We start from the raw sequence: 25249 nt of genomic DNA, 5'->3' as shown, positions 1-25249 counted from the left end.
CATTTAAAGTATTGCTGGAAGACCTGCCCTTCGCCTCACATCTTTTCCCATGATTCCTTCCGCACTTATTTCCCTTAAAGCTGAGGACTTCAAACAGCCTTACCACTGGCCCAGGGAAGGCAATCCGCCCCATCAGTTATTGGCCAGTCATGGTTAGTTCCATCCTACATGTTCAGGAAGAGGTGTTTGATTGGGTATGAGCGTGGTCGGGCTCTGACGTCGATCAGGGGGCGTGGCCTAGGCTCAGCTTTCCACCCACGTACAGCAGCACCATGTACCGTGCACTCCGTCTCCTCGCGCGCTCGCGTCGCCTCCTGCGGGTTCCGTCCGCCGGTGCCGCAGTGTCTGGGGAAGCAGCCACGCTCCCGCCGTGTGCTTCGAACGTCGCGCGAATGGTGAGCGGGCATCTCGGGCTGGGCCTCCCCGCGGTGACCTTCATGTCAGCGTGTCCCGGGTGTCCCCGCGGGCCGCGCCTGGGCTCTGCGCCGGCAGGCACGCTCCGGACGCCGCCTCCAGTCGGGGGTGTTGGGGCTGCCGGCTACGCTGTGGGACGCGCTCCTGCTGTGGAGCCTGGGTGTCAGAGCAGACCTGCCCAGTGTCTGAGCTTGTAGAGGCCCTTGGTCCAGGACACCTCCGCGTGCACTGGGGTTAGGGGTTGGGGGATGCCGGGATGCAGGGGTAGCGGAGACAGAGGAGTGCCCGAGGAAATGAGAAGCCCCTTTCTAGCCCAGATTGCAAGCCCTGCTGACTGGACACAGGATACCCCCCTAGGCTAGGGTCCCCTAAGCTCTGCATGCTTGGTCCACCAGAGTGCTCTGTCCCGCTTTCAGGCCCTCGGAGTGGATGAAGCCAGTGTGTCTTCTGAACGGAAAGGCTTTACTTCTTACTAACCTGACTATTTAGCTTGTGAGGTTACACGTGTTCTCTCTCACAACTTGGGTAAAAGTCTGAAATTCGTAAATGTAGACATATGGACATAAGTATTCTGAAGCATGCCTGAGCAGATTGGATAGGACCAAACAGTAGCCCTAATCAAGATTTTGTATTCACAAAGACAGCTAAAGGAACTTAAGGGGCCGAGTCCAAGGTATGACATGCTTCATTAAGCCCCTTTACTGTTTAGAGTTCTTTAGAAAATGTTAAATGTGTGTATTTTTAGGAAAAGTTTGAGAAGTGAATAATTAGGAAGGCCACTCGGAGCTGTAGCATGCCTTCTGCAGTGCGAGGTGTGATTTCAAATCCTGCTGCTGCTTTCAGGCTTTATCCAGTTTCTACATGTAAAACTGAGGTAATTACAGAGCCTTAGCAAGCTAGAACTTGGGAAAACACTGTGCGGTGCTGTGCTTATTAATTACCACCTCCTATAGTGCCCTTAAAAGGTCCAAGACGGACTTCTAGAAACTTGAATGACATCTCTTTGTACAGTCTTGGGCTTGGGGAGGTGACACCAATGAGGAGCATGTCAGTTTGTGTGTCAGATGGCTCACACCCACCTGTAACATCAGCTTTAGGGGATCTGTAACACCCTCTTAATAGCCTTGAGACGTGTGTGCACACACATGTACACACATATACACATATGAACACACACACACACACACACATACGAACATAAATCTTGAAAAGAAGCTATAAAGTCCAGGATGCTTAAAGTTTCTGAAAGTTTGCTCTGGTTCCTTCCCTTCCCTTTCCCTTCCTCCCTCCCTCCCTCCCTCCCTCCCTCCCTCCCTCCCTCTTTCTCTCTCTCTCTCTCTCTCTCTCTCTCTCTCTCTCTCTCTCTCTCTTTCTTTCTTTCTTTCTTTCAAGACTATGTTTCTTTTTGTTTAAAGCCCGTTTAGGGGATCAGGAAAGTGAAGCGAATCCATCATGGCAAATGTGAAAATAGCAGTTTCTTGCTTAGGGTTATAATGTCAGAAAATAGAATCAAGATACTTTTCTTTTTCCATGGTTCCAAGGACATTTCTTGCCTTTTAGTCCCCTTGTAATTTCCAGCAAGCCTGTTGATTTTGTTAAAAGTTGTTCTCTAGTATTGAGAAATTCACATGACCCTGGAAGCCCTGTTATTTAAAAGGGCACTTCAGAGTTCACCTGAAGGTATGACACATTGTTGACGCCTTTTCTACTTGGGGCCTTGTAAATAATTTATGCTTAGGGTTCAGAGGCTGTTGGCAAAGATTAAAATACACAAGGAGCTGTGGAAATGGTTCAGAGGGTCAGAGTCCCTGCTCTGCATTTTAAGGAAGGAAGGTTTGATTCACAGTTCCAGGGTGCAGTATCACATGGCAAGGCAGGCTTGGCAGCAGGAGCTTGAGATAACCAGACACACTGGGTGCACACACACTGGGTGAGCAGTCAGGAAGCAGAGAGAACATCCATCACACTCATATTGCTTTATAACTTTAAAATTATTTTGTTTTTTAAATTAAAATATAACTATATTTTTTCCCCTTCCCTTGCCTCCCTCCCATGTACCAATCCCCTCTTTCTATGTCAAAATCATGCCTTCTTTTTCTTAGTGGTTATTTTGCGTGCATGTGTGCTTGTGGGTGTATTTGTGTATGTTTCTTAGTTAATTTTCTGTTTGATAAAACACCATGACCACCACAACTTATAAAAGGAAGGGCTTAATTTGGAAGCAGGGAGAGCAAACTCAGAATGTTAATAACAGCTTTAAGTTTTCCAGTGACATACTTCCTCAGCAAGGCCACACCTCCTGAGCCTTCCCAAACAGGACCATTATCTGGGGATCGAGCATCCATATGCCCGAGACTATGGGGGACATCTTGTTCAAATGACCACAGTATATAAATGCCTACATATACAAGTGACGCAGTGTAGTGTTGTTTATGTACGTATGGTTTCAGGAGTGAGCACTTGGTGTTGGATATTCACCGCAGCACACATAGGATGCTGCCACCTACACGGTGGTGCACACAGCTTAGATGTCTTCCCATCTCAGTTATTCTAATCTAGATGAGCCATCACGGGCAGGCCCGGAGGCTTGACTAATCGGTGATCAATCTTGTTAAGGTGACAATATTAACCATAACCCCTAAGATTAAAGGTAGGAAGTAGAATGTTGGAAGAGTTTGTTATATGCCGAGATGTTATAGTATTTGCTTTTGTTTTATGTTGGGTAGGTTTTCAATGATAGAGACAGGATGCTTTCGAAGTGTCTGCCAAGATTGTGATTTTAGCTACAGTTTACCTTTTTGCACCTTAATTTTAAAATGTGGGTATGAAAATCCTAGATTTACCTCCATCTCTTCTGCTCTAGATTAGTGGTGCTGTGGCATGGACCCGGTTTCTTGCATGCTGGGCAAGTGCTCAGCCATTAAGTTTCCCTACAAGAAATTGAACTCTGTTTGGAATTATTTTATTTTATTTTTATATTTATTTATTTATTTATTTTTGGTTTTTTTCGAGACAGGGTTTCTCTGTGTAGCCCTGGCTGTCCTGGCACTCACTCTGTAGACCAGGCTGGCCTCGAACTCAGAAATCCGCCTGCCTCTGCCTCCCAAGTGCTGGGATTAAAGGCGTGGGCCACCACCGCCCGGCTTTATTTTATTTTTTTTAAGATTTAAAGCACATGAAAGGAATCGTGTCAAGTAATTTTTTTATTCTAAATACTGCAGTAACTTATTTGGAAGATAAATTATTGATATTTACTGATGAAATTTTAGTAATTTTGAACACAGGAAGTGACCATAAAAATTTTAAACCTGAAACTTAATTTTATAAAATACAGATGGAAGCTGTGCTCCCTGGGAGCCAGCATCTGGGTACTCTCTAAGAAGGTAAGGAAGAGAAGAAGGGCTAGTGTTGTTTGCTGTTTGACCTAAAGCATACTTTAACATAAGGACGCTTTTTTTTAGGCTTTCTGAAACAAAGATTATGACAAATTGCTTACTTGTGCATCTCACATGTAAAAGCCCAGCTGTTGCTTTACAGGATGGGAGCCAAGTTGGTGAATGGTAGTGGCCATGTGATTGAACTCTGCGAGAAAACCCTTACTACACTTTCTTTACAGGACAGGTGTCACTCAAGGTCTTGGGGCTGCCTAGAAATTGCTGTCTGTTCCTTGGCCTCAGGAAGGGAGGATAGAAACCTGCGCAGCTTTCAGAACCTGACACATCAGAGTGCCAGCCCAGCCTCTCTCTCTTGTCATCTGGGTGATTTTCTGGTTGTTTAATCTTTTAGTTAGTCCTTTAATATTGGATTCCTGAGGGTCTTTTAAGACCAAATGAGGCAATGTATAAAAAGTAATATATATAAATATATAAATATGCTGTTTTCTCCTGTCCAAGGTCAGTCCTTATACATCTATATGCTTAGGGTCTGGGTAGGTGACAATTTTTTCTCTTCACACAGCCTTAAAGCCATTGTGATATAAAACATTTTTATGACTGTTTTTAATCTTAGGAGAAAACCACAAATTAACTTTTTCTTCTCAGTTGACTATATATTAAAGAAATTATTTAGGGATTAAAACATGTTATTGAAACTATCTGGTTATATTTAGTTTATTATAATGCAAGATACACACACACATACACACAGAGACACACAGGTTCCTATGCAAAGATCAGAAAGTGACATCAGGGTTTCCCTATTGCTCTCTGTCATATCCCTTAAGAAAGGTTGTCTTGGATTGGAGAGATGGCTCAGCCATTAAAGGCTAGATTCACAACCAAAAATACAAGAAATAGTATTTTATGGAACTTGTGTTTGCATTAGATTGGCAAGCCAGTGGTCTCCCTGGTTCTGCTGTCGCAGCACTGAAGTGACAGGCGTGTGCAGCCACACATACTCCAACTCACCCATGTCCTCAGAACTACAGCGTGTATGCACTGAAGTTCTGAGTGTCACTCTGAAGCTTCCTGAATGCACGCATTGTATAAATAATACAATTTTTAGTGTTTTGTGGATTTCTATAGGGTTATAAAATATTTCTTGATAGAGGAAATGGTATATTTTAACTACAAACACCCCAAAACACTTATCCCTCAAATAATAATAGATCACTAATATTTCAGAAATATTCTGCTAAGATTATTCAGGTATTAAATATCATTTGCAGTTCAATATTGTATATGTATTAAGTTTTATATTAAAATATATCTCCATAAATCACTTTTTGCGGTTTTTTTTTTTTGTTTTTTTTTTTTTGGTTTTTTTTTTTTTTGTTTTTTTTTTTTTTTTATTGATGCACTTGTTAGAAATCCAGCTACTCTAGAACCAGGAGCCTTGGGTCTGCTCTTGTGCTCAGTGGCCATTGATATGGCTTCTAAGTCTCAAAAGACTGGCGTGCATGCATTCCTGTTGTTTCTAGAGACTCCATAGCGTTCCTCAAATTCTGAAATGGTTCCATCACCCCAGAAGATGAAGTGGCTTAGCCCATCTCTTCCCTCATATTTACCTTAGTTTGCAGGAGAGAAAGGCTGACTTGTAGAAGCTCCAACAGCTGATAAGAGGTGGTTGTTTGTCAGCCAGTCTGAGCTGTTCATGTTAGTACTGTCTCAAGCATAGTGACAGTTGGGCTACTGTAACTTTAATTTTTCCAAAACACACTTTTCATGATGGTTCTTAAGTGCTTTATCCTGCCTTCTAGCCTACCACCCACCAGAGGTAGTAGATAAGAAAGAATTGCTGGAAGATGGTGGAGGAGGGAAGTGGACCTGTTTAGAAAGATTCTTTGGAGCAGATCCCATCTGCTTGTCAGGAAATCAGTAGTTCAGCTCACAGGTCATCAGGCAGCTCAGTCTACTTGCAAACACTTCATGGATACACCAGCAGCCCAGTTGTTAGTGTTGGTATAGCAGCAGCAGTGGCACGACCTAGCAGGAACTGCCTGGTCTCAGCTGAATTGGCAGGAGTCAGCAGGAGGCATTCGGATCAGCAGGGACACCAGGAGAAGTTCTCCATTGGTTGTGCCTCTTTCAAGATCTGTGCAGATGCTACAAGCAAGCCCCAAGTCTCTCTCACCGTCCATTGAGTCCTATTTATACTCCCTCCAAACATCACGTTCTCCACGTGTCTTGCCTCAGCACATGAGTCTGACTTAGCAAAACTCCACATGCATCTGTCTCAGCTGACAACACTGCCAAATGGCCTGAGTCTGTGGAAGTGGCAAGAAACCGCAGAACATCGTGGGAAGTTTTTTGGTTCGGTTTTTCTCTATGGCGTCCCGACAAATGCGGCTCAGCAATGTAAAACAATGTAAAGCGGACCAATACTTGCGGCTGTTAGCAGAGACTCCTTCATCATGCGTCCTTTCACCTGTGTCCGCTTCAGGAAACACTCCTTCAGGTGTCTGTCCCAACAAAACCCCAGCTGACACAACTGACTTTCCAAAGAACTGTTAAGTTTACACTTTAGACTACATTTTAGCCTAGGTTAAGTAGGTTTAAAAATCTCAAAGTGGTTTTATATATCTCAGAAGTTTCCAGTAAAATAAATAAACTTTGGTCTGAATTGGTCAAATCTTGGCTACTAATAGGCATATTTTTTTTCTTTTTCTTTCTTTCATTCTTTTTTTAAATATATATTTCTGTGTTTATAATCTGGGCAGTATATGAATTGTATAAGCTGTCTTTAATGCCAGAATTTATAAATATGGATGTCAGATTATTTGGTGGAAAATAGACAAGATGGGATTAAATGTTTTTATGATACTTACTAATTTTTTTCCTTAAAGCTGATAAGATTTTTTTTTTGTTTTTTTGTTTGTTTGTTTGTTTGTTTTTTGGTTTTGGTTTTTTGAGACAGGGTTTCTCTGTATAGCCCTGGCTGTCCTAGAACTCACTCTGTAGACCAGGCTGGCCTCAAACTCAGAAATCTGTCTGCCTCTGCCTCCCAAGTGCTGGGATTAAAGCGTGCGCCACCACCGCCCGGCGAGATTTTGTTTTCTTTCAACCTGGATTTCTTTTCAAGCTACAATGCTGTCTTCTTTGTCTTTAGGCAAGCCAACATTCCTTCCGTATAGAATATGACACCTTTGGTGAATTGAAGGTCCCGACCGATAAGTATTACGGTGCTCAGACTGTAAGATCTATGATGAACTTCAAGATCGGAGGTGTGACGGAGCAGATGCCGGTAAGTAGGTTTGTGGGGATGTTGGCTTAGAACTAGGCTATGTTCACACAAATCATATTATTTTGTAAATATTTTACAAAATTAAAATGTAAAGTTATGAGAAAACTAGCTTTCTGTGTAGTGGATTTAGAATGCTATTCAAACAAGGCTTTGAATACTTTGGATTTTAGCTGTTATATTAAATAATTTGCTAATGGGCTTTATTAGTTAGGGTTCTCTAAAGGAGTAGAAGTGAGAGGGAGAGACAGAGATTATGAGAACTTGTGTATGTTTGAGATGTATCAGGGTGGCTTCCCTGATGCTCTGGGTAGCCCACAGTTGCTATCTCCCAGTGGAAAGGCCGAGGAGCTGATAGTTTAACGTCCCCGTACTGCGTGTCTCACCAGTCCCAGTCTGCTGCTGCTGGAGTCCAGGGAATTTCCAGAGAGCTGCTGGTCTTCAGTCTACACTGTAATCCCAAAGAAATACGCTCTAATAATCAGTGAAGGGATGTCTCAGCACAGAATGGATCAACTGGCCAGCAAGAGTGAGGGCAAGAAGGCAAAAAGGAAAAGCTTTCTTCCTTATTTTACATGGTCAGCCACCAGGAGGTGGTGTGGCAGATTTAGGGTAGGTTTTCTGACCTCAAATGATCCATCAAGAAAATCCTCCAGTGTGCCCATCTGCTTAGGATTTAGTTGATTCTAAAAGTGGTCAGGTTGACAACCAGGGTGGGCAATTGGAAGGGTTTTTTGTTGTTGTTGTTTTGTTTTTTTTGTTTGTTTTGTTTTTTGGTGGGCAGGGCTGGGAGGTCTAGGATTTCACAGTTGGTAAACATTTTTATTTCAATACTCAAATTCTTTTATCTTTCCACTGAATTTAAGCTCCAGTTTTCTTTAAACATCGTATTTCCTTTGGCAGTTCAGTTTCCAGAAGAGTGTACATCAGACTACTAATATCTAGAGCATATGTGACTGTTGGTTCGATGCATAATGTTATGAGACAGTTCTGCCGAATTCCCTTTAAATCTGACCTGCCATGAGGTAGATGATGGACCAGTATGTAGCACTAAGGGAGGAAGTGGCTGGAGTTGTGATGCGTCACTGATGGAAGGATAAATCTTGATTTCAGAGATGCTGAGGCATGAAGAGTAGGTGAAGTACATCTTACCCTTCAGGAGCCCAGCTGGGGTATTGAGATGGTCAGTGCAGGGCACAGGGAGGCCTAGAAGGAGCCAGGCTCCATTTACTGAGATACTGTGTACCAGTTATCTTCTCTGTATCCCTTTTATCCTAAATACTTTTATTTCCACATTTTAACTTATTTGTAGGCCTTTACACCAAGTCCTGAGTAATTTCTGTAATTTTATGATGGCAGCAGAATTTTGAAGGAAATATCTTTGTCAAAATTGCTGCTAGTATGCTTGACTAGGGGTTACCATAGGGTCTGACCACGTATTTGGGTGGCAAAGGTAGTAACTAAGCCCCAGTTGTTCTAGTTGGGCTTCTGGTGATCCCAGCTGAGCCTGAGGGTGGGAGCACAGCAGCTGCTGCCCTGGAGACTGGATAAGCTATCTGCAGTCCATGTCTGGACTGTGATACCTGAGCCATCAGATTTGTCACTGAGTTTTGTTAAATATGAGAAAGGCCATATACTTTGAACTAAGTACAACCAGGACCAAGTGTATGTACCTCAATTCTAAAGGAAAATTAACCCCTAAATCATTATCACGAGTGTCTGCACTTAATCTTGAAAGGGGATAGAGTTGATGAGACTGTGAACTTCTCAGTAAGTAATTTAAGAGTGTCATGACCCCCTTCCTCCCGTGATACCCTGTGCTTTCTTATCTTGATGTTGGGTAATGAAACTTTCTCTGCCATGATCCCTGTGACCCCTTCTCATTTTTATGGCTTTGTCAACACTAGACTCAGTCACCCATCCTTTAGTTACGATTCAGATCCCTGCCCGTTTTCATGTCGAAAAACTCAAGTTCCTAGCTGGGTTGTCCTCACCTGAAATCCCAGCCCTTTTGTGTTTGTTTTGACGTCCAGGCTTAAAATGCAGCATCTCAAGGGGAAATGATTAATACTATTTATTTTAATACATATTGTATAAAATAAATTCAGTACTTAATAATATGCATCCATGAAGCACAGTTACTATTGGCATTATCTTTATATGACTATTTCTGTGTATATATATATATATGTCTTTGGTTATATATAGGTGTATATATATTCAAGCTTTGATTTTTTTTTTTCTGTTCTATTGATTCATTGTATATAGAAGCAGTTCTCTGATTTCTAAACTTTTGAGGTTCATAACATTGGTACCATTTTTTTGCATCTGCATAAAGTACCAGGTTTTTTATGCTTATCTAAAATTGCATGTATAAGGTATTTTTCTGATTAATTTTAGATCCCAGTCATTAAAGCGTTTGGCATCTTAAAACGAGCTGCTGCTGAAGTGAACCAGGAGTTTGGTCTGGATCCAAAGATTGCTAGTGCAATAATGAAGGCAGCAGATGAGGTAGGAGGTGATAAGCATGCTCTGTCGGCGGGAGGGCACTGGGGCTGATGAGTTTCAGGGTAGCACGGCAGCTTTAGCGTTATTGCTCAGTGAGGATTTAATGCAGTGCTCGAAACATCTTGGGATGATACTTCTGGATAATTGTACTTGTTTTTAAGTCTCTTCAGTTTCTTTAAGAAAAGACGGTTTAAAAGATGGTTTAAACTTAAGGTTTTTTATATTAGGAATAAATGATTACTTTTTAAACTAGTTGATTATTTGGTTATGCATCTCAAAAATGTAATCTCCGTAGGTACTATCTTGAGGAAGTAGTCAGAGATGAGTTGAAACATTGTAGTTAAAGTGTTGCCTTTACAATGTGCAATTATCCTTGGCTATGTGATCAGTAATAGAAATTAGTTCCTAAAGATTGGCATAGTGCAGAGCCTGAGCTCAGACTAAAAACATGCTCTATGATCCTAAATTTGAAAGTTTAGAGAAAGAAAATGGGCAGAGAATGTGTGTCTCTCTGTGTACCGTCCCTCCCTCAGCTTACAGAGTAGAATCATAGATGCCCAGGTTCCTTTTGTGAAATATATAATAAAACCTGTGCACTTCCTGTCATGTGTGGGGCAGTGGGCTGTGAGAAGCAGCTGGGTGCTTGGTTGAGCACAAGCTTGGAACCCCTGAACCTTATTAGACAGCAGGAGTTCAGCTCTGCTCCCAGGCCCTGGTTCTTTTCATTTAGCTTCAGCCCTCCAACAACCCCTCCCACAGAGAGGTCTATGGCCATCAAGAACAGGCCTCAGGCCCTAGAGAGATTTACATACTAATGAGGTACCTGAAGGCCAGAGGGTGGAGCCAATTAAGCATTCTTCCCCAGCCCCCCCTCTTTCCCTCCCTATTTAACTCAGGTCTCCCCTGGGTTTTACAGGGGGTAAGGGAGTAGGGTGCATCCAGATCCGTCCACCATCCGCCATGACATTAAAGTGAGGAACCATGGAGAAGCCTTTAATGAGCCGCTGTAGCCATAGCCACCATGCCTAACTTCCCCCTGGAGGAACTCTCTGTGGTTCCTGTCGCTTTACTCACAGCCCGGGTAAAGCTCGAGGAACCCCCAGTCTTCCCAGCCAATTACCCACAGCCATGTGTTTAGAGTTGTTTCTTTCTTACATGTAATAGCTCATATGAGCCGATACTGTAAATGCTGTGTAACAGTTGTTAAGCTGTCTTCCAGGCAGTAAGATGGACATGCTGAGTACAAGCACAGCTTTTAAGAAGTTTTTAAAAAATATTTCATCCTGTGAGTAGGCTCTGTGAAGGTGGAGCCCACAGTTCTTGGGGGCTTTCATAAACACACAGCCACCATGGGGGAGACGGAAGCAGGTGCTGCCAAGCCAGTGGAGTAGTACTGGATCTGTGATGGGGTTACACTTTGCTTCCTGCTCTAGGCGGTGACCAACCGTTCAGTTCCTAGACCTGAAAAAGGAGACGGTTAGGTTATTCAAGTTAACAGAGCTCTCAAATACATTGTAATCTTCTAAGTTAGTGAGTTATAGTGAAGTTAAGTATTGTGTTAGGAAGCCTGCAGTTTAAAAGCTACCACATACATCGAGACTTTAAAAACCTCTGAGGGGCAGTGAGATGGCTTAGTGGGTAAACGTTCCTGCTTCATATGTCCAAAGACCCAAGCTTGATTTCCAGGATCCATGTAAAGGTGGAAAGAGTTCTGAACTCCATAGAGTTGTCCTTCGATCAACACACACACACACACACACACACACACACACACACACACAAACAGGCATACCCATGCAGAAAATAAATAGTAAGTTGAGAAGAGAAATCTGACAGAAACTCAGGCAAGTCTGGGCAGTGCTTTGCATTTGTCAGTTGCCGCTCCCTGGACATCTGTGCAGTGAAGCTGCTCTCAGTAAACTCAGTCATTGAGGCCTTGACTCATTACCGGGCTGACTGGCAGTAGCATCTGTTAGCTGCGCCTCTTGAGCAACAGCAGTAAGTGTGTCTGAAGACCTCACATCAGCAGCCTCACAGGTGGTCCTTCCACTGCAGCAGGCAACACAGGCAAACAAGGAAAATGGCTTCCATTCAGTTCTTACCTGAGGCTAGTGAACTGTCATCATTCAGAATATACAACGTTTCATGTGTCAAAGTATCTGTAATTAGAAAAAGTGATGCCACAGATATTTAGGATCGTGCCACAGCTGCCTTTAACTGTCTCGAAGCCACTTAGCATGTGGAGCAACTGACATGGATAAGATAGTTGTGTAAGCAGAGCTTTCCTCAGTCATGGTTGATTTCAAATAACTAAACAAATACCTAGTGTTGCTTATTTTAAAAAGACTTACTGTTAATTGTTAATGCTTTCTCTCCTGCAGGTAGCTGAAGGTAAATTAAATGATCACTTTCCTCTGGTGGTATGGCAGACTGGATCAGGAACCCAGACAAACATGAATGTAAATGAAGTCATTAGCAACAGAGCAATTGAAATGTTAGGAGGTGAACTTGGCAGCAAGAAGCCTGTGCACCCCAATGATCATGTTAATAAAAGCCAGGTAGGTGCATGCCCTCTGCTTTATTGGGATGGATTGACAAGCATAGGGAAAACTGTCCTCACCAGTCCAGCCTGTGTGCTTTACTGACTTAGGACTCACGGCTGGTTTCAAACTTCATAAAACAATCACTGTTAGGACATCTTGGTTTTGGTTGTGTGTGTTTTTATTGTTTCAATTATTTAAAATATTCTTTACTTGAAAATAGAGTTGTAACAAAAATCTAGCCTGATGTACTACAGTGATGCTACACTTTATCACTGGTTGTAAGGAGGCCCTGCTAGGTGTTACCACCCCACCATTGCGTAATGTTTACAACCTTGTATTTGTCACATCTTGATCTATTCCTGGCATGACACTGGGGCATCATTCTAGACAAGAGGTAGAAGAAATTTCTGGGTGTGTGTTAGATTCACTGTAGAAGTTATCAGAGATACTTTGAATCTAGAAATAATTTCCACTTAAGAGGAGAGAATGTTTGTCAGGGGATCTTACCTGTTGGCTGACTGCTGGGTATTTTGTTGTTTTATGCTGTTTGTAGTCCACTGCAGTGCCAGATTCGAACTTCAAGGCCCAGCGAGCCAGGCAGCCGTGCTACCCCTGAGCACTCTGCTGTCCTAGTAACAGTTTCCAGTTTTCCTTTTTCAAATTTTTTTTACGTTTGTTTTTTTGAAATAGGGTTTCTGTATGCAGGCCTGGTTGTCCTGAACTTGCTCTGCAGACCAGGCTGGCCTTGAACTCAGAGATCTGCCTGCCTCTGCCTTTAGAGTGCTGGGAGTAAAGGTGTGTGTCACCACCCCCTGCACAGTTTCCCTTCTTTTTACATTTGTTAATGGGAATTTTTCTGTAAGGAAGCTTTGTCCTCCCATTCATTTATATATTCATTGTGCTTACCACTATTCACAGGCCTGCTGCTGTCTTTCCTTTTCTCAGAACCTACACCCTTATGTGTTGTCTTGGTAAGATATCCATACCCACTGTAAGACATCAAAGCCCAAGCCTAGCTCCAGCCCTGGAAACAGTTTTTTTGTTTTTTGTTTGTTTTTTTAAATAAAAAAATTAGGTCCTGGGTGCTAGGTCTAATTTATTTTAAGTATCAAAAGCAAAGTTTTTTTTAATATAGTTTATTTTATAGAGCACTTTAAAAACAATATTTCTTTCAAGTATGTTTTTTTAAAACATGATTTACAGTCTGAAGTCTGCTTCAGAATGGTGTAGTAAAAAACAGGAGTCAAAGACTTCATTGCTGGTTGGAGTTAGGTGGTAGGTGTGTGATGCTTAGTGGAAAGACTGTGCCTTTCACTATAAATGCTTGGACAGTTGCCATAAGAAACAGGTGAAATATGTCCATAGGGAATGTGCGTTTTAAAATCACATCGTGCCTTAAAAGTACAGAGACAGTGGTGTGCACTGTACAGTTTACATGCCCGGTTGTCAGTTTCACAAGGTCTAATTACTGTATGGGTCATAGTATCTCCTTGACAGTTTGTTTTTTTTTTGGCTTTCTGCCTCACAGACTTTTTCTCAAGTGTTTTATCAAAGAGTGGCTGGATTCTAGGACACATTGTTGCCTTCAGATGTGCTTGGTTATGCCTTTGCCAACAGTCCCTTGTTAGGGATTACTTGTAATGTATAGTGGATTTAGCATGCTTGGTTATACTATGTATTATATCCAGCCACGTGTATATGAGACAGTCCTGAGGATGTTTTTTATAGGAAGCCAGGTTGCTTTTCATTTCACCTGCACTGTCCTATTACTTGCCATGTGGACACTATTGAGTACTGTACATACTGGGTTTTGAATAGTTACCTAGTTGGTTTTATTTGAGGTTCTCTCTCCTTACCTCCGAGTTAACATCTTATGTTTCTTTTGAAAATTCCCTGCAGAGCTCCAATGACACCTTCCCCACAGCGATGCACATTGCCGCTGCAATGGAAGTTCACAAGGTCCTGTTGCCAGGGTTACAGAAGCTGCATGATGCTCTCAGTGCAAAATCCAAAGAGTTTGCACAGGTCATCAAAATTGGGCGCACCCATACGCAGGACGCTGTCCCTCTTACTCTTGGACAGGTAAGGGAGTTTGACTCATTTTGTTCAGTTTAGGGATTGATATAAATTATCAACATTTTTCCTCAAAATTGCCTTTAAAGTAAAGGCCAGGTATATCATCAGGTCGGAGATAAATTTTCTGAATTAAACAATTGGCAACTTCTCTCTCTCTCTCCCTCTCTGCCTCTCTTTCTCTCTCTCTGCCTCCCTGCCTCCCTCCCTCCCTCTCTCTTTCTCTTTCATTTTTTGTTTTTGTTTTATTTTGTCTTTGAGGCAGAGTTTTTTTGTGTAGCCCTGGCTGTCCTAGAACTCAGTCTGTAGATCGGACTGGCCTTGAACTCAGAGATCTGTGTACCTCTGCCTCCTGAGTGCTGGCATTAAATGCTTGGCTCACCATGCATGGCTAGTCGTCAACTTTTAATAATGCCCACATACGATCAGAGCATGCTGACAGTGAGCTGGACTCAGTTAGGTGCTGGGTTCAAGTTCTGCTTTGCTGTAGACCAGGTATGTGACTTCGGGAAAGTTCCTTAGCTTCTCTGTTTTCTGGGTTGTGAAGCAATGAGAGTGTGTGGTTGTGAGGCTGTAGTGAGCTGGTCGACAGAGGTTAGTACCGCGTCTGGTACATAGCCACCAATCTGCCATCATGATTGCCTCATTTGTCTCTTTTAACCTAAATTAAGTAGTTATTTAATTCAAGCAGAATGTCAAAGTAATTAAGTGAGGCACATCTTACCCTTGAACACGACAACTTGTGGAGAGTAGAGCTGTTCAGGATAGCAGAAAGGATTTATATGTTTCTGTGTCATCAGCTGAAGGGAGATCTAAGAGTATGCATTGCAAAGAAACAAAAGAGAACTCACAAAAAGAGATTTGTCTCCACTTACACTGCAGTTTTGTAGGCAAAAGTAAATGTAGTTAATGTATCAGGAGATATCCATCCATCCACTGCTGAATACTGAATGTATCAGGAGATATCCATCCATCCACTGCTGAATACTGACTACTAGTCACTCAGTAATAGTTGGATGAAAACTAGCTGAGTGGGGGAAACTTGTGTGCTGCCCACTTGGATCGATTCTTGGTTGTTCTGTGGCAAATAGAAGTAAAGCTTCATTAGCTGGCAACATTTTACAGAAGGAATGAGGAACACTTCAAAGGCTTAGCTAAAACCTTACCTTTTTTTTGGCATTTTCTATGTGTAATTTCTATGCATTTCAGTTTGTTTCCCCTGGTTTCTAAGTTTTATCTTTTGTTTTGTTTTGGGGCATGTTAGAAGCCACAATGCTAAAAATCATTTTGCGTCGTCACTTAGTCTCCTGCATGACATCATTATTCTATATAGCATGACAACAATTCTACTTTCTTTTTTACTTTATGAGAAACATATTTCTTTTTTTTTTTTAATTTTTATTTTTTTTTAAAGGTTTATTTATTTATTATATGTAAGCACACTGTTCCTGTCTTCAGAGACCCCAGAAGAGGGCATCAGATCTCATTACAGATGGTTGTGAGCCACCATGTGGTTGCTGGGATTTGAACTCTGGACCTTCAGAAGAGCAGTCAGTGCTCTTAACCGCTGAGCCATCTCACCAGCCCCGAGAAACATATTTCTTAATTGGAAGTATCTTTTCAGTTTTTGCAACTTTCAAAATACATTCTCTAAGTGCATACAACTGTTATTTGTGCACGAATACACACACATGCAAGTGAGGAGAAAAGGAGGGAGAAGGGAGAGAACAAGAAGAAGTTAACATCTTATGAATTAGATCGACCTTTTCAAATGCTTTCTTTAGAATATACTGAAACCCTAATCCTAATCCAAAGTACTCAGTTTTTCAGTATTTTTAGGTAGGAGAAAATATTTAGTTTATCTTGGCTTACTAGATAAGGCCAATTGTAAAATACAGAGAGCATAAGGTCTTTGTCTCTGCATAGTTATTAATGTTCACAATGGTGAGAACATGTAGACAGATTGATGGTTGCTCTGAAGTGTGGTGTGAGAGGCAGTGTGCCTGCCGCTGATAGCATTCAAGTGCACAGTGACTCCGGGGCCATCCCATTGTCACCTCCGCAGGCTGGTGAACCGTTGCTTCACATCAGGTTCCTATAAAGTAGACTCTTGGGTTCCTTCTCAGGTCTTTAATCTGAAATGTTATGGAAAGTATTTCTATTTTCTGTTTTTCTTTGGAGAATATTTAGTACTTTTTTCCTTTGGGCTGTATTCAAAAAGTGGGGGAGGGGATCAGCTCACTGCGTGGATTGTAGGTAGAGCAGTAGTTTAATTCAGTGGAGCTGTCCTTTTTAACGGTTTATTTCATGTGCTGTTTTCTTGACTCTGTTAGAACATTAAGTTATAAACGAAGCTGTGTGTTATTATTTGCCTTGTAGATTTGTAGCCCTTCCTCTTCATGTGAGTGAATTCACATAATATTCTGAAGTGCATTTTCAGAGCTTCTATTCAGTGCCATTAGACTGTGTTCTGGGCTGCCGTGAGTATGTTCTTACAGTGACTTCTCTTCTCAGGAGTTCAGTGGTTATGTTCAGCAAGTCCAGTATGCAATGGTGAGAATAAAAGCTGCCATGCCAAGAATCTATGAGCTCGCTGCTGGAGGCACGGCTGTTGGGACAGGATTAAACACCAGGATCGGCTTCGCAGAAAAGGTGGCTGCAAAAATAGCAGCACTCACAGGTTGGGGACCACACGCCCTTTCCTCATGTTCTTCACACAGCTTCTGCATCTTTTAGATCTTTCTAGGCCAAATTCCTCTGAAATTTAGGAGTAGCGTGTTCCTGTCAAACATGGCTTGTGTCCATTTCAGATGTTAGTAAACTTCATCTTCCATTTAAAGCCGTCTGTATAAAAGTTCATAGGCATGAGTTTACATGGTAGCTTGCTTTGTTGTTTGGTAACATTCAGTCCTTTCCCTTCAAAGCTATGTTAAATATTTTTCATAGAAAGCAAAAACAGTTGACTGTTGATAAACTTACCACATGGTAAGTGTGCTGATAGCTTAGTTTTTGTATGACACATTTCTTTGCATTAACATCTTTGAATACTATCCCCTCACTAGTAAAGTATTATTGTTATTAGAACCAGCTTGTCATGTTGAGAAAACTGATTAAGATGCCAGTGTTACCAGAAGGTTAGGGTAGTGATAAGTATATAATACATATCACAAGCTAATAGGTGAGCTCTTAAAATACGCAGATTTTAAAAATTTTCATATATATATATATAATCTTGACCATATTCAGCCACATCCAGATCCCCAAACATGCCTTCCTCCCAATTTCAAGTCCCCCCTCCTCAGTATATATCCCCAAGTTTAATTTGTGCTGCCCATATGTTATATGAATTGGTGTGGGATTATTTACTGGGATATGGGCAATCTACTTATAGCCATCTGCAAAGAAAGGTGACTCTCCTTCCGGCTGCCAGTAGCCTGTCAGGTAGAGTAGGGAACTTGCTACCCATGCAGTAGCTGGCTCTGTCCAGGGAACAGCATTTACTGCTCTCCTGCAGTCTGCCAGCCAGCTGTTCCTCTTGCCTTCTCTTCTGAGATGCCTTGGGGCCTTGGGGTCAGGGTGATACAGATGTGCTTTCTGTGGCTAAGCACTCACACTTACTTACTCAGTAGCCGAGGTTTCTTTTTTAAGTTATGTTTTAATAGAAAGGAACTGTATTAGGATTTAGAGAACCCAGATTTCAGAATCTGTGCTTGAGGGATGGGTGGACTGAGAACTGCAGCTTATGTGTGCTCTCTGTTCTCTCAAGAGTAGGACAGACTGGAGTAGACATAGAAGATGGGAGTGTAGACAGAAGCAGAATGAGCTTCACAGTTCTCATCCTTACTCCAGCAGTCAGGCTTTGTATGCACGTGCTTGTTAAAGACTTGTGCTAAGAAGGAGGCCTTTGGGATGTCTTAAAGGAGTATTGACACAGCTTGACTCTTGCATTTTCAAGTGGAAAGTTGCATTTAGTTTTTATTGATTTATAGATTTGTATAAATAGATTTATAGATTTATAGTACTGGGAATCAAACTCAGCCAGCACCTTGCACACGCTAGGCAAGCAGTGTCACTGAATTGTACACCCACCTCTCTGTTCTAATTTGCTCTGTGTGCACTGGGCTTTGTTTAACTTTCTTACCATTGGCAGACATGTTTACTCTCCCTGTTTACCCTGGGAGTTCCTTCCCTCCTGCAGGTTTGCCTTTTGTCACTGCCCCGAATAAGTTTGAAGCTTTGGCTGCTCATGATGCTCTGGTGGAGCTCAGTGGCGCCATGAACACTGCTGCCTGCAGTCTAATGAAGATAGCAAATGATATTCGCTTCCTCGGGTCCGGCCCTCGGTCAGGTTTGGGAGAGCTGATCTTGCCTGAAAATGAGCCGGGGAGCAGCATCATGCCAGGTACGCACATGGCCGATACATCCTGGAGCTGGGTTTTGATTCTATTGCAGAGATTTGCAACCATAGGACATGTCTTTCATTCACTGCCCTCCTTGAAGCAGTGGGGATGTAGGAAGAGCACTTGTTCTACAGTCGCCATGTGGCTCTTTATAGAGCTTTTAGGAGAATCACTTTCCAAGTCGGGAAGTTCCATGGAGCTTTGGGTAGCTGTATCCTTCAGCCTAAGCAAAGAGTGAAACAGTCAGCCTAGGTTACGTGAATATGAGCCCTACTAAAGACTGTGTCATGCTTTGCCTCAGTCTCTGTCCTGTTAAGTCTAAGTGGCAGACACTAGAGTCTGTGGCAGGTGAATGTAGTTGGGTGAACAGACATTTAGGGAGTGACTAATGAGTTGACTTTAGTTGGAGAAGTATCTTGATATTGGCTTCTACCCACTTTTTGCTGGTGGCTCAGGGTAGAGACCAAGAGCACTTGCTTATCATTTAGCAGAGAGGGAAAGTCGAGGTGGCATATGTTGTAGAACAGAGTCAAGATTCACCAAGGCTACTCCGGAGGCCAGTTGAGCTATACTAAAACTGACAAAGTAATTTTAAGGATTTACTATGTAAATTTTTATATAGTAGATTTTATATACTATATTTTTAACTATGTATGTTATTTATGGTCTAGTATGTGCATAGACTAAAAAGATCCCGATTTGCAATATTTAGTGTTGAAGAATGACATATACTCTAGTTGATTGCAAATTCAGTAACTGTTAAAGAGAAATAAAGCCAAGTATGGTATTGCACATGGTTAATCCTGGCACTTTGGAGGCTGAGGCTAGAAGATTATAAGTTCAAGGCCAACCTGGGCTACAAATAATAGTTCAGGCCTAACTGGGCAACTAAGCAAAACCGTTTCCAAAAGAAAAGACAAATGGAAGAACATCACAAAGGGGCAGTCCTCCAGTGTGTTCTCTTCACAGGTGGAAGAGTCTGCTGTGTGTGGCTTGGGATTGGGATTCTTAAGGAGCTCTGCTCAGCTAGAGCCCTGGGACTTGGGTGGTAAATAGAGTTCCAGCACAGCGTCTCCCTATAACAGCATGGCCTTCTCCGTGCAGACCATATTTATTGGAGTTGTCAGCTCTTTTCTTGGCTACCACCCTCATGGAGGGTAGAGTCTATGGCCTTCTAACTATGTATTTTGTGCTTGGCTGCCTAAATGCTTGTACAAGAATGAAAGCCATAACAATGGAAACCCGTGTGTCGGTGGATGTTTTTATTAGTTTTCCTTAAGTGAACCTACGTACCTATGCATTCCCCTTTCTTTGATATTTTTGTGTGTCTGTGATATTGGGGATTGGACCTAGGGTCTCCCTCATGTTTGGCAAGTGTTCTACCTTTAAGATATATTCCTAGAATTCCTTGTACTTTGGAATCAAGATCTCCCTAAGTTGCCCAGGCTGGCCTTTACTCAGAAGCTCAGGTAGTCCTTGAACATGGAATATTTTTACCTTAGCTCTTGAGTGACTAAAATTGCAGCCTGTTCCTCAACTTTGCCTTATTTTATGTCTTTACTTAATAACATTAGATTTTATTCTTTAACTCATATAAAAACAGTTTTAAGTCATACAGGAAACCATGAGCATATTTGATGAGATACTTTCCTTTGGTTTTCTCAAAGGAAAGGTGAACCCTACTCAGTGTGAGGCGATGACCATGGTCGCAGCCCAAGTCATGGGGAATCATGTTGCTGTTACTGTTGGAGGCAGCAATGGACATTTTGAACTGAATGTTTTTAAACCAATGATGGTAAGCCTTTAATTTGATTTGTAGCAGTTTTTGATTGGAGACTAATAGCCAGTGCTCTTGTCTTCCCTGAAGGTTTCAGGAGCTCCCACAGAAGCTAGCTGTGTAGTGTAGACAGCAGCTGGAAGTCAAGGTAATCTTAGTCCTACTGGGATGACCTGGGATATTGGGATTCAGTCTGCTCAGATCAAGTGATTTGGAAGTTCACTTTTTAAGTGGAAGGAAGAAGTCTGGAAGTAAGACAGGGCTTCTTTATCCCCTCCACCATGGATGCCAGTAGCTAGAAACCAGTTCAAGTCTGCTTAGCTTAAAAAGAACATCTCCCTTTAAAGTCCTGTCTCCTGCTCAGGCTGCTGCTTTGTGCCGTCTTCAGATTTGTTTGGGAAAGACTAACCCATTGTCACTTTCTGTTATGGTCCAGCCTCAGCCCCTTCACCCTACTTGCTCTGTCATCTCTCATCATCATCATCATCATCATCATCATCATCATCATCATCATCATCATCATCTTTCTCATCCATTTTTTTAGGGTCCCATGTTGATTCTTTCTCTGTTTCTTTAGCACTTTCTCTGTCCACAGCAAAGCTTTTTTTTATTTTTTGCCTTTTCCATATGGCTTAGAAACTGTCTATCAAACTTCTCCTTTTTCCTCTATCATTCCAAATATGGAACAAAATGGTGTCATCTTGTATGCAGATTCCTGAGCTTCAGACAGACAAGCTTTGTCACTGTTAAGCCCTTCATTTATACAGTGCTCTATCTGAAATACACTGGAGGCTCATTTCTTACTGGTTTGTGGTATAAAGTCTAATTGATAAGAATACCCAGATAACTGATGGTTTATTTTTCATTTAAGTTTCACTGTGAATCACACAATTTTAGGTGCTCACAATAAAGCAATAAACATGGTGATGCTTTAGGTTTTTGCCTTCATGGCATGCATATTCTGCTGGGTTTGGTCAGTGAAACACAGGCCAAAGTTAGCTTTAGATGTGTATCCTTTTGTATCCAAGCCTGATGCCTGACATGTACAGATGGATAACAACTACTCATTGCTATATTTTTAGTCATTTATCGTGTCTTAAAAGTAATGCCACCTTATTCCTTCTTTGTAAATATGAAGAAGAAGAAGAAAAAGTCTGGTGGAAACAATTCTTCCATGGCATAAAGTAAAACAACTGTTCAGAGCCTGAGAAAAGGCTGGACGTTCCGGCTCAGTTAGGAAAAAAAGTTTTGCTTTAGTTAGAAAATCAAGATGAAATTTGATTTACAATTGAGTCATTAGAATCAAATTAAACTTTAATGTCTAGTTTCTGTTAGAGTCCATTGGTGAAAGTATTGCTTGCTTCCAGACTTTTCTGAGTTTTAGACAGAGGTATATATCGGAAGTGTTGCTCAAAAGAAACAGATGTTACATGTACCATTGGTTTTATATGATTTTAAACATCATGTGATGTTATTTTAAAATGAACTGGACTGTTTGTCCATTAAGCATAAAACCAGAGAATTCAAAATTTAGCATCCATCTCAGGACTCTGAGCTTCTGCCCCTCTTTCTCTTGCATAGATGAGTCTTCATCCATTTCTGGCTGTCGACTTCTGTGACAAGTAGGACTACTGGATTGTGGATACAATGTATCTTGCCTGTGTAGCAGGTTCTTCTTGGGCTGTCTTGTATTAGTCACTCACTGTGGGCTGTCTTGAGATAGTTATCCACCACGGGCTGTCTTGTATTAATTAGACACACATCTTTTCTATCATGTTTAGATTTGTAACTTTGTGTCCTTAGAGTCTTCCTTTCTCACTGTTTTCTGGATAATATACTGCAGAATTGGTAGCAGTAGTGTATGGTTGTGGAATTACATGTCCAGTATGGAACATTAAATAATGGGTGTCATTGTACAAACGCAAGACAAAGTAAATTGAGGACTAGAAACAATTCTCCTTCCTTTTTCCTCTGTGTCTCTCTGACAGATTAAGAATGTGTTGCATTCAGCCAGGCTACTGGGAGATGTTTCAGTGTCCTTCACAGAGAACTGTGTGGTGGGGATCCAGGCCAACACGGAGAGGATCAACAAGCTAATGAATGAGTCTTTAATGTTGGTCACAGCTCTTAACCCGCATATAGGTAAGTCTGGAGGGTAATGCCAGTTTGAAAACAGTATTGAAAAGCTTAAAAAAAAGAAACCTTAAAAGTTTGTTTTTTTTTTTAAATTCCTTGTGTGTGTATGTATTGTGTATCTATGTGTGTGTGTGTGTCTGTCTGTCTACCCATGAGCTGCATGTGGAGGTCAGAGAAGAGCTTGCAGGGGTCAGTTCTCTCCATCCACCATGTGGTTTGTAAGACGGAGCTCAGCAGCACTCCTGGTGGAGAGCACCTGGGCACAGGGTCACAATAGCCCTTATTTCCTGTGAAGGGCCTCTGATGCTGGGTGTTGTAAGCAGACAACTGGAGAAGGTGATCTGAGATCCTCTGTTGGTAATGTCACTAGGTGGCACTGCCTGATTACCGACAGCAAATGGATTCATTTGTTTCTTCCTTTCCTAGATACTAGGTAATATTTTGATTTTGTTTTATTCAATTCAAATATAGAATGTTACTAACTAAAAGGGAAAGGTACATATTGATATTTATAGGGAAAGATAAGAAAACTAAATGGTTTTTCTGAAGCTATCTTTTGTGTTCCTAGTCTTTCCAGATTATGTTTTATTCAGACTTAGATTATAGCTGACCACCACCGCTGTCCAGCCTATGAAGGTGTCTGCTCTGGCTTCCACAGGTTGAGGCCATCACTGTGTTCTGCTGTGCAGCCCTGCTGTGTAGATGGTGTTGGTCTGCTTTAGAATGAGTGATGGTGCAGTCGTGTGAAATGATGCAGTTACCGCTTTAGAATGTTATATAATCCTGACCTTATGGGGCAGATACTACTCGTGGTTTTATTTATTTATTTATTTATTTCATTTTATTTTATTTTTATAAAGTTGGTAAAATGATTTGACTCATTTAAAATAGTTATATACCAGTATTCAAGTGAGAAGGAGCAAAGCCACCCCAAAGGCTTATGAGAGAAGTACTTCACCTGATCTTCATATGTTGCCTACACTTCTAGGTTAGAGACCCTGCCTAAGCAGATGACTGGGAAGCATTCTTAGACTCTAGGACAGAGATACCCAAAGATAATGTCCCTGGCAAAAGTGCCCTATGACCTTGGCAAGAACCACGTCACTGGTGGAATGAGGCCTGGTCTGGGCTCTTAGTGGCTCTGTGATGCATGAGGCTGGTACTGAATACTGTTTGGTGTTGGTTAGCAGGGATGCTCATGTTGTAGTCCTCATTCACGCAAACAGCACAGAAGGCAAGTTGACCTAAGAATTTAATGTGAACCATCTTTCTGCTAGTGACTCAGTTACTACATGACTGTGTCAGCACAGTGAGCATTCATAGATTCAGCTAAGACTAAAGTGAAGCAGGCACAGTTTGATTGTGCTTGTATCCAGATGTGTACCACTGTAACCCCTGGTTAACACATTGCCTCAGCAGGCCCTACCCCTTTGATCAGAGTCCTCTGATGTTTCAGTTTATTTTGACCTCTGTCACTGACTTCATTGTCCTTGCCTTTGCTTTTTATTTCTGTTGATTTTCAATGTCAGAGTGACCTTGAGAACTTCTCAGTGCCAGCCTTCATGTAAAAGCAGATGACCCTTGAAGTGAGCCAGTGGCTGTGATCATTTGTTTTCGAGGCAGAAGCTTGCTGTGTAGCCCAGGTTGAGACCCATGATCATCCCCTGGATGCTAGGATTACAGTGCAGCATCCTCCCTGGGTTGCCTGGGTTCCTTTGTCCCAATATATATTTTGGCTAAAACTCTGCCCTCCTTTTAATGCCGAAATCCTAATCAGATGCCAGGGAATGCAACCCGTGGGCTGGAACATCCAGCAGAGCAGGCCTATGGAACCCGTTCTGCTGGCGCCGGCTGCTCAGATGCAGTCTTGACTGCTGCCTGTTAAATAGCTGTCTATTCTGCCAACCTGCCACAATTAGAATATTAGTGCTGCCTTAGAAAGGTGATTATTGGACAGCATACCCAAGTGTAGTATTTTAGGCTGTGGTGCTTTTCTTGTTTCTTCTTTTTTTCTCTCTCTCTCTTTTTTTTATGTTTCTTTCAATTATTGGTCCATTTCAGCATAGGTCCATTTCAACAAATCTTAAAAAAAAAATCATAAAATCATAAAATGAGGTATGCTTAAGTCTGTTTCCCAAGAAAATCAAGGTATTATATAGAAGACATGACAGTTATTGGCATGGTCACTTTATAGTTTTAAAATAGATTATGTCATATAAGAGGCCTGTAACATCAGTATCAGTAAACAATTGCTTTTTATTTTAGAAAAATTTGTTTTCTGTCTTCTCTTCAGGGTATGACAAAGCAGCAAAGATTGCCAAGACTGCACACAAGAACGGATCAACTTTAAAGGAAACGGCTATCGAACTTGGCTATCTCACAGCAGAGCAGTTTGATGAGTGGGTGAAACCCAAGGACATGCTGGGTCCAAAGTGACTTCAATAAATTTATATTAAAATAAACTTAAGAAATTTAAAAACAAGACCTCTTTTAGATTTAATTTAATGGTTTTTTTTAAACTTAGTCACTTTACAACCCACTCACTGCTTCCCGCCCTGTCATCCCCTGCCACCTCCCCTTCTCTTTGCTGTTGGGGGCCTCCCAGGTTTCCTTCCCACCCTGGCACTTCAGGTCTCTGTAAGGCCAGGTGCTTCCTGTCCCACTGAGGCCACACAAGGCCGCCCAGCTAGAAGAACATCCCACATACAGGCAATAGCTTT

At 41.8% G+C, this 25249-nt stretch overlaps 1 protein-coding gene across 1 annotated transcript; it reads left to right on the top strand.

The window, feature by feature from the left end:
• Positions 1-223: 223 nt before the first annotated feature.
• Positions 224-25011, top strand: Fh (fumarate hydratase). Its single transcript, XM_034520636.2, has 10 exons — positions 224-395; positions 6961-7095; positions 9493-9603; positions 11982-12158; positions 14043-14225; positions 16731-16896; positions 18415-18618; positions 20284-20411; positions 22382-22535; positions 24823-25011. The coding sequence occupies exons 1-10, from the start codon at positions 273-275 to the stop codon at positions 24963-24965; spliced, it is 1524 nt and encodes a 507-aa protein (XP_034376527.1). The 5' UTR covers positions 224-272; the 3' UTR covers positions 24966-25011.
• The last annotated feature ends 238 nt before the right edge of the window (positions 25012-25249 follow it).

Source organism: Arvicanthis niloticus, chromosome 16, assembly GCF_011762505.2.
Source record: "Arvicanthis niloticus isolate mArvNil1 chromosome 16, mArvNil1.pat.X, whole genome shotgun sequence".
Taxonomy (NCBI): domain Eukaryota; kingdom Metazoa; phylum Chordata; class Mammalia; order Rodentia; family Muridae; genus Arvicanthis; species Arvicanthis niloticus.
Note: the sequence above shows the minus strand (reverse complement) of the source record. Positions and strands in the feature narration are given on the sequence as shown.

What these genes read in the sequence shown, in the direction of transcription:
- Fh (XM_034520636.2), top strand. Translation starts at nt 273, where the DNA reads ATGTACCGTGCACTCCGTCTCCTCGCGCGCTCGCGTCGCCTCCTGCGG. An exon ending in CTTCGAACGTCGCGCGAATG is followed by an intron (nt 396 to 6,960) that starts GTGAGCGGGCAT and finishes CTTTGTCTTTAG; the next exon opens with GCAAGCCAACATTCCTTCCG. An exon ending in AGCTCTTAACCCGCATATAG is followed by an intron (nt 22,536 to 24,822) that starts GTAAGTCTGGAG and finishes TCTTCTCTTCAG; the next exon opens with GGTATGACAAAGCAGCAAAG.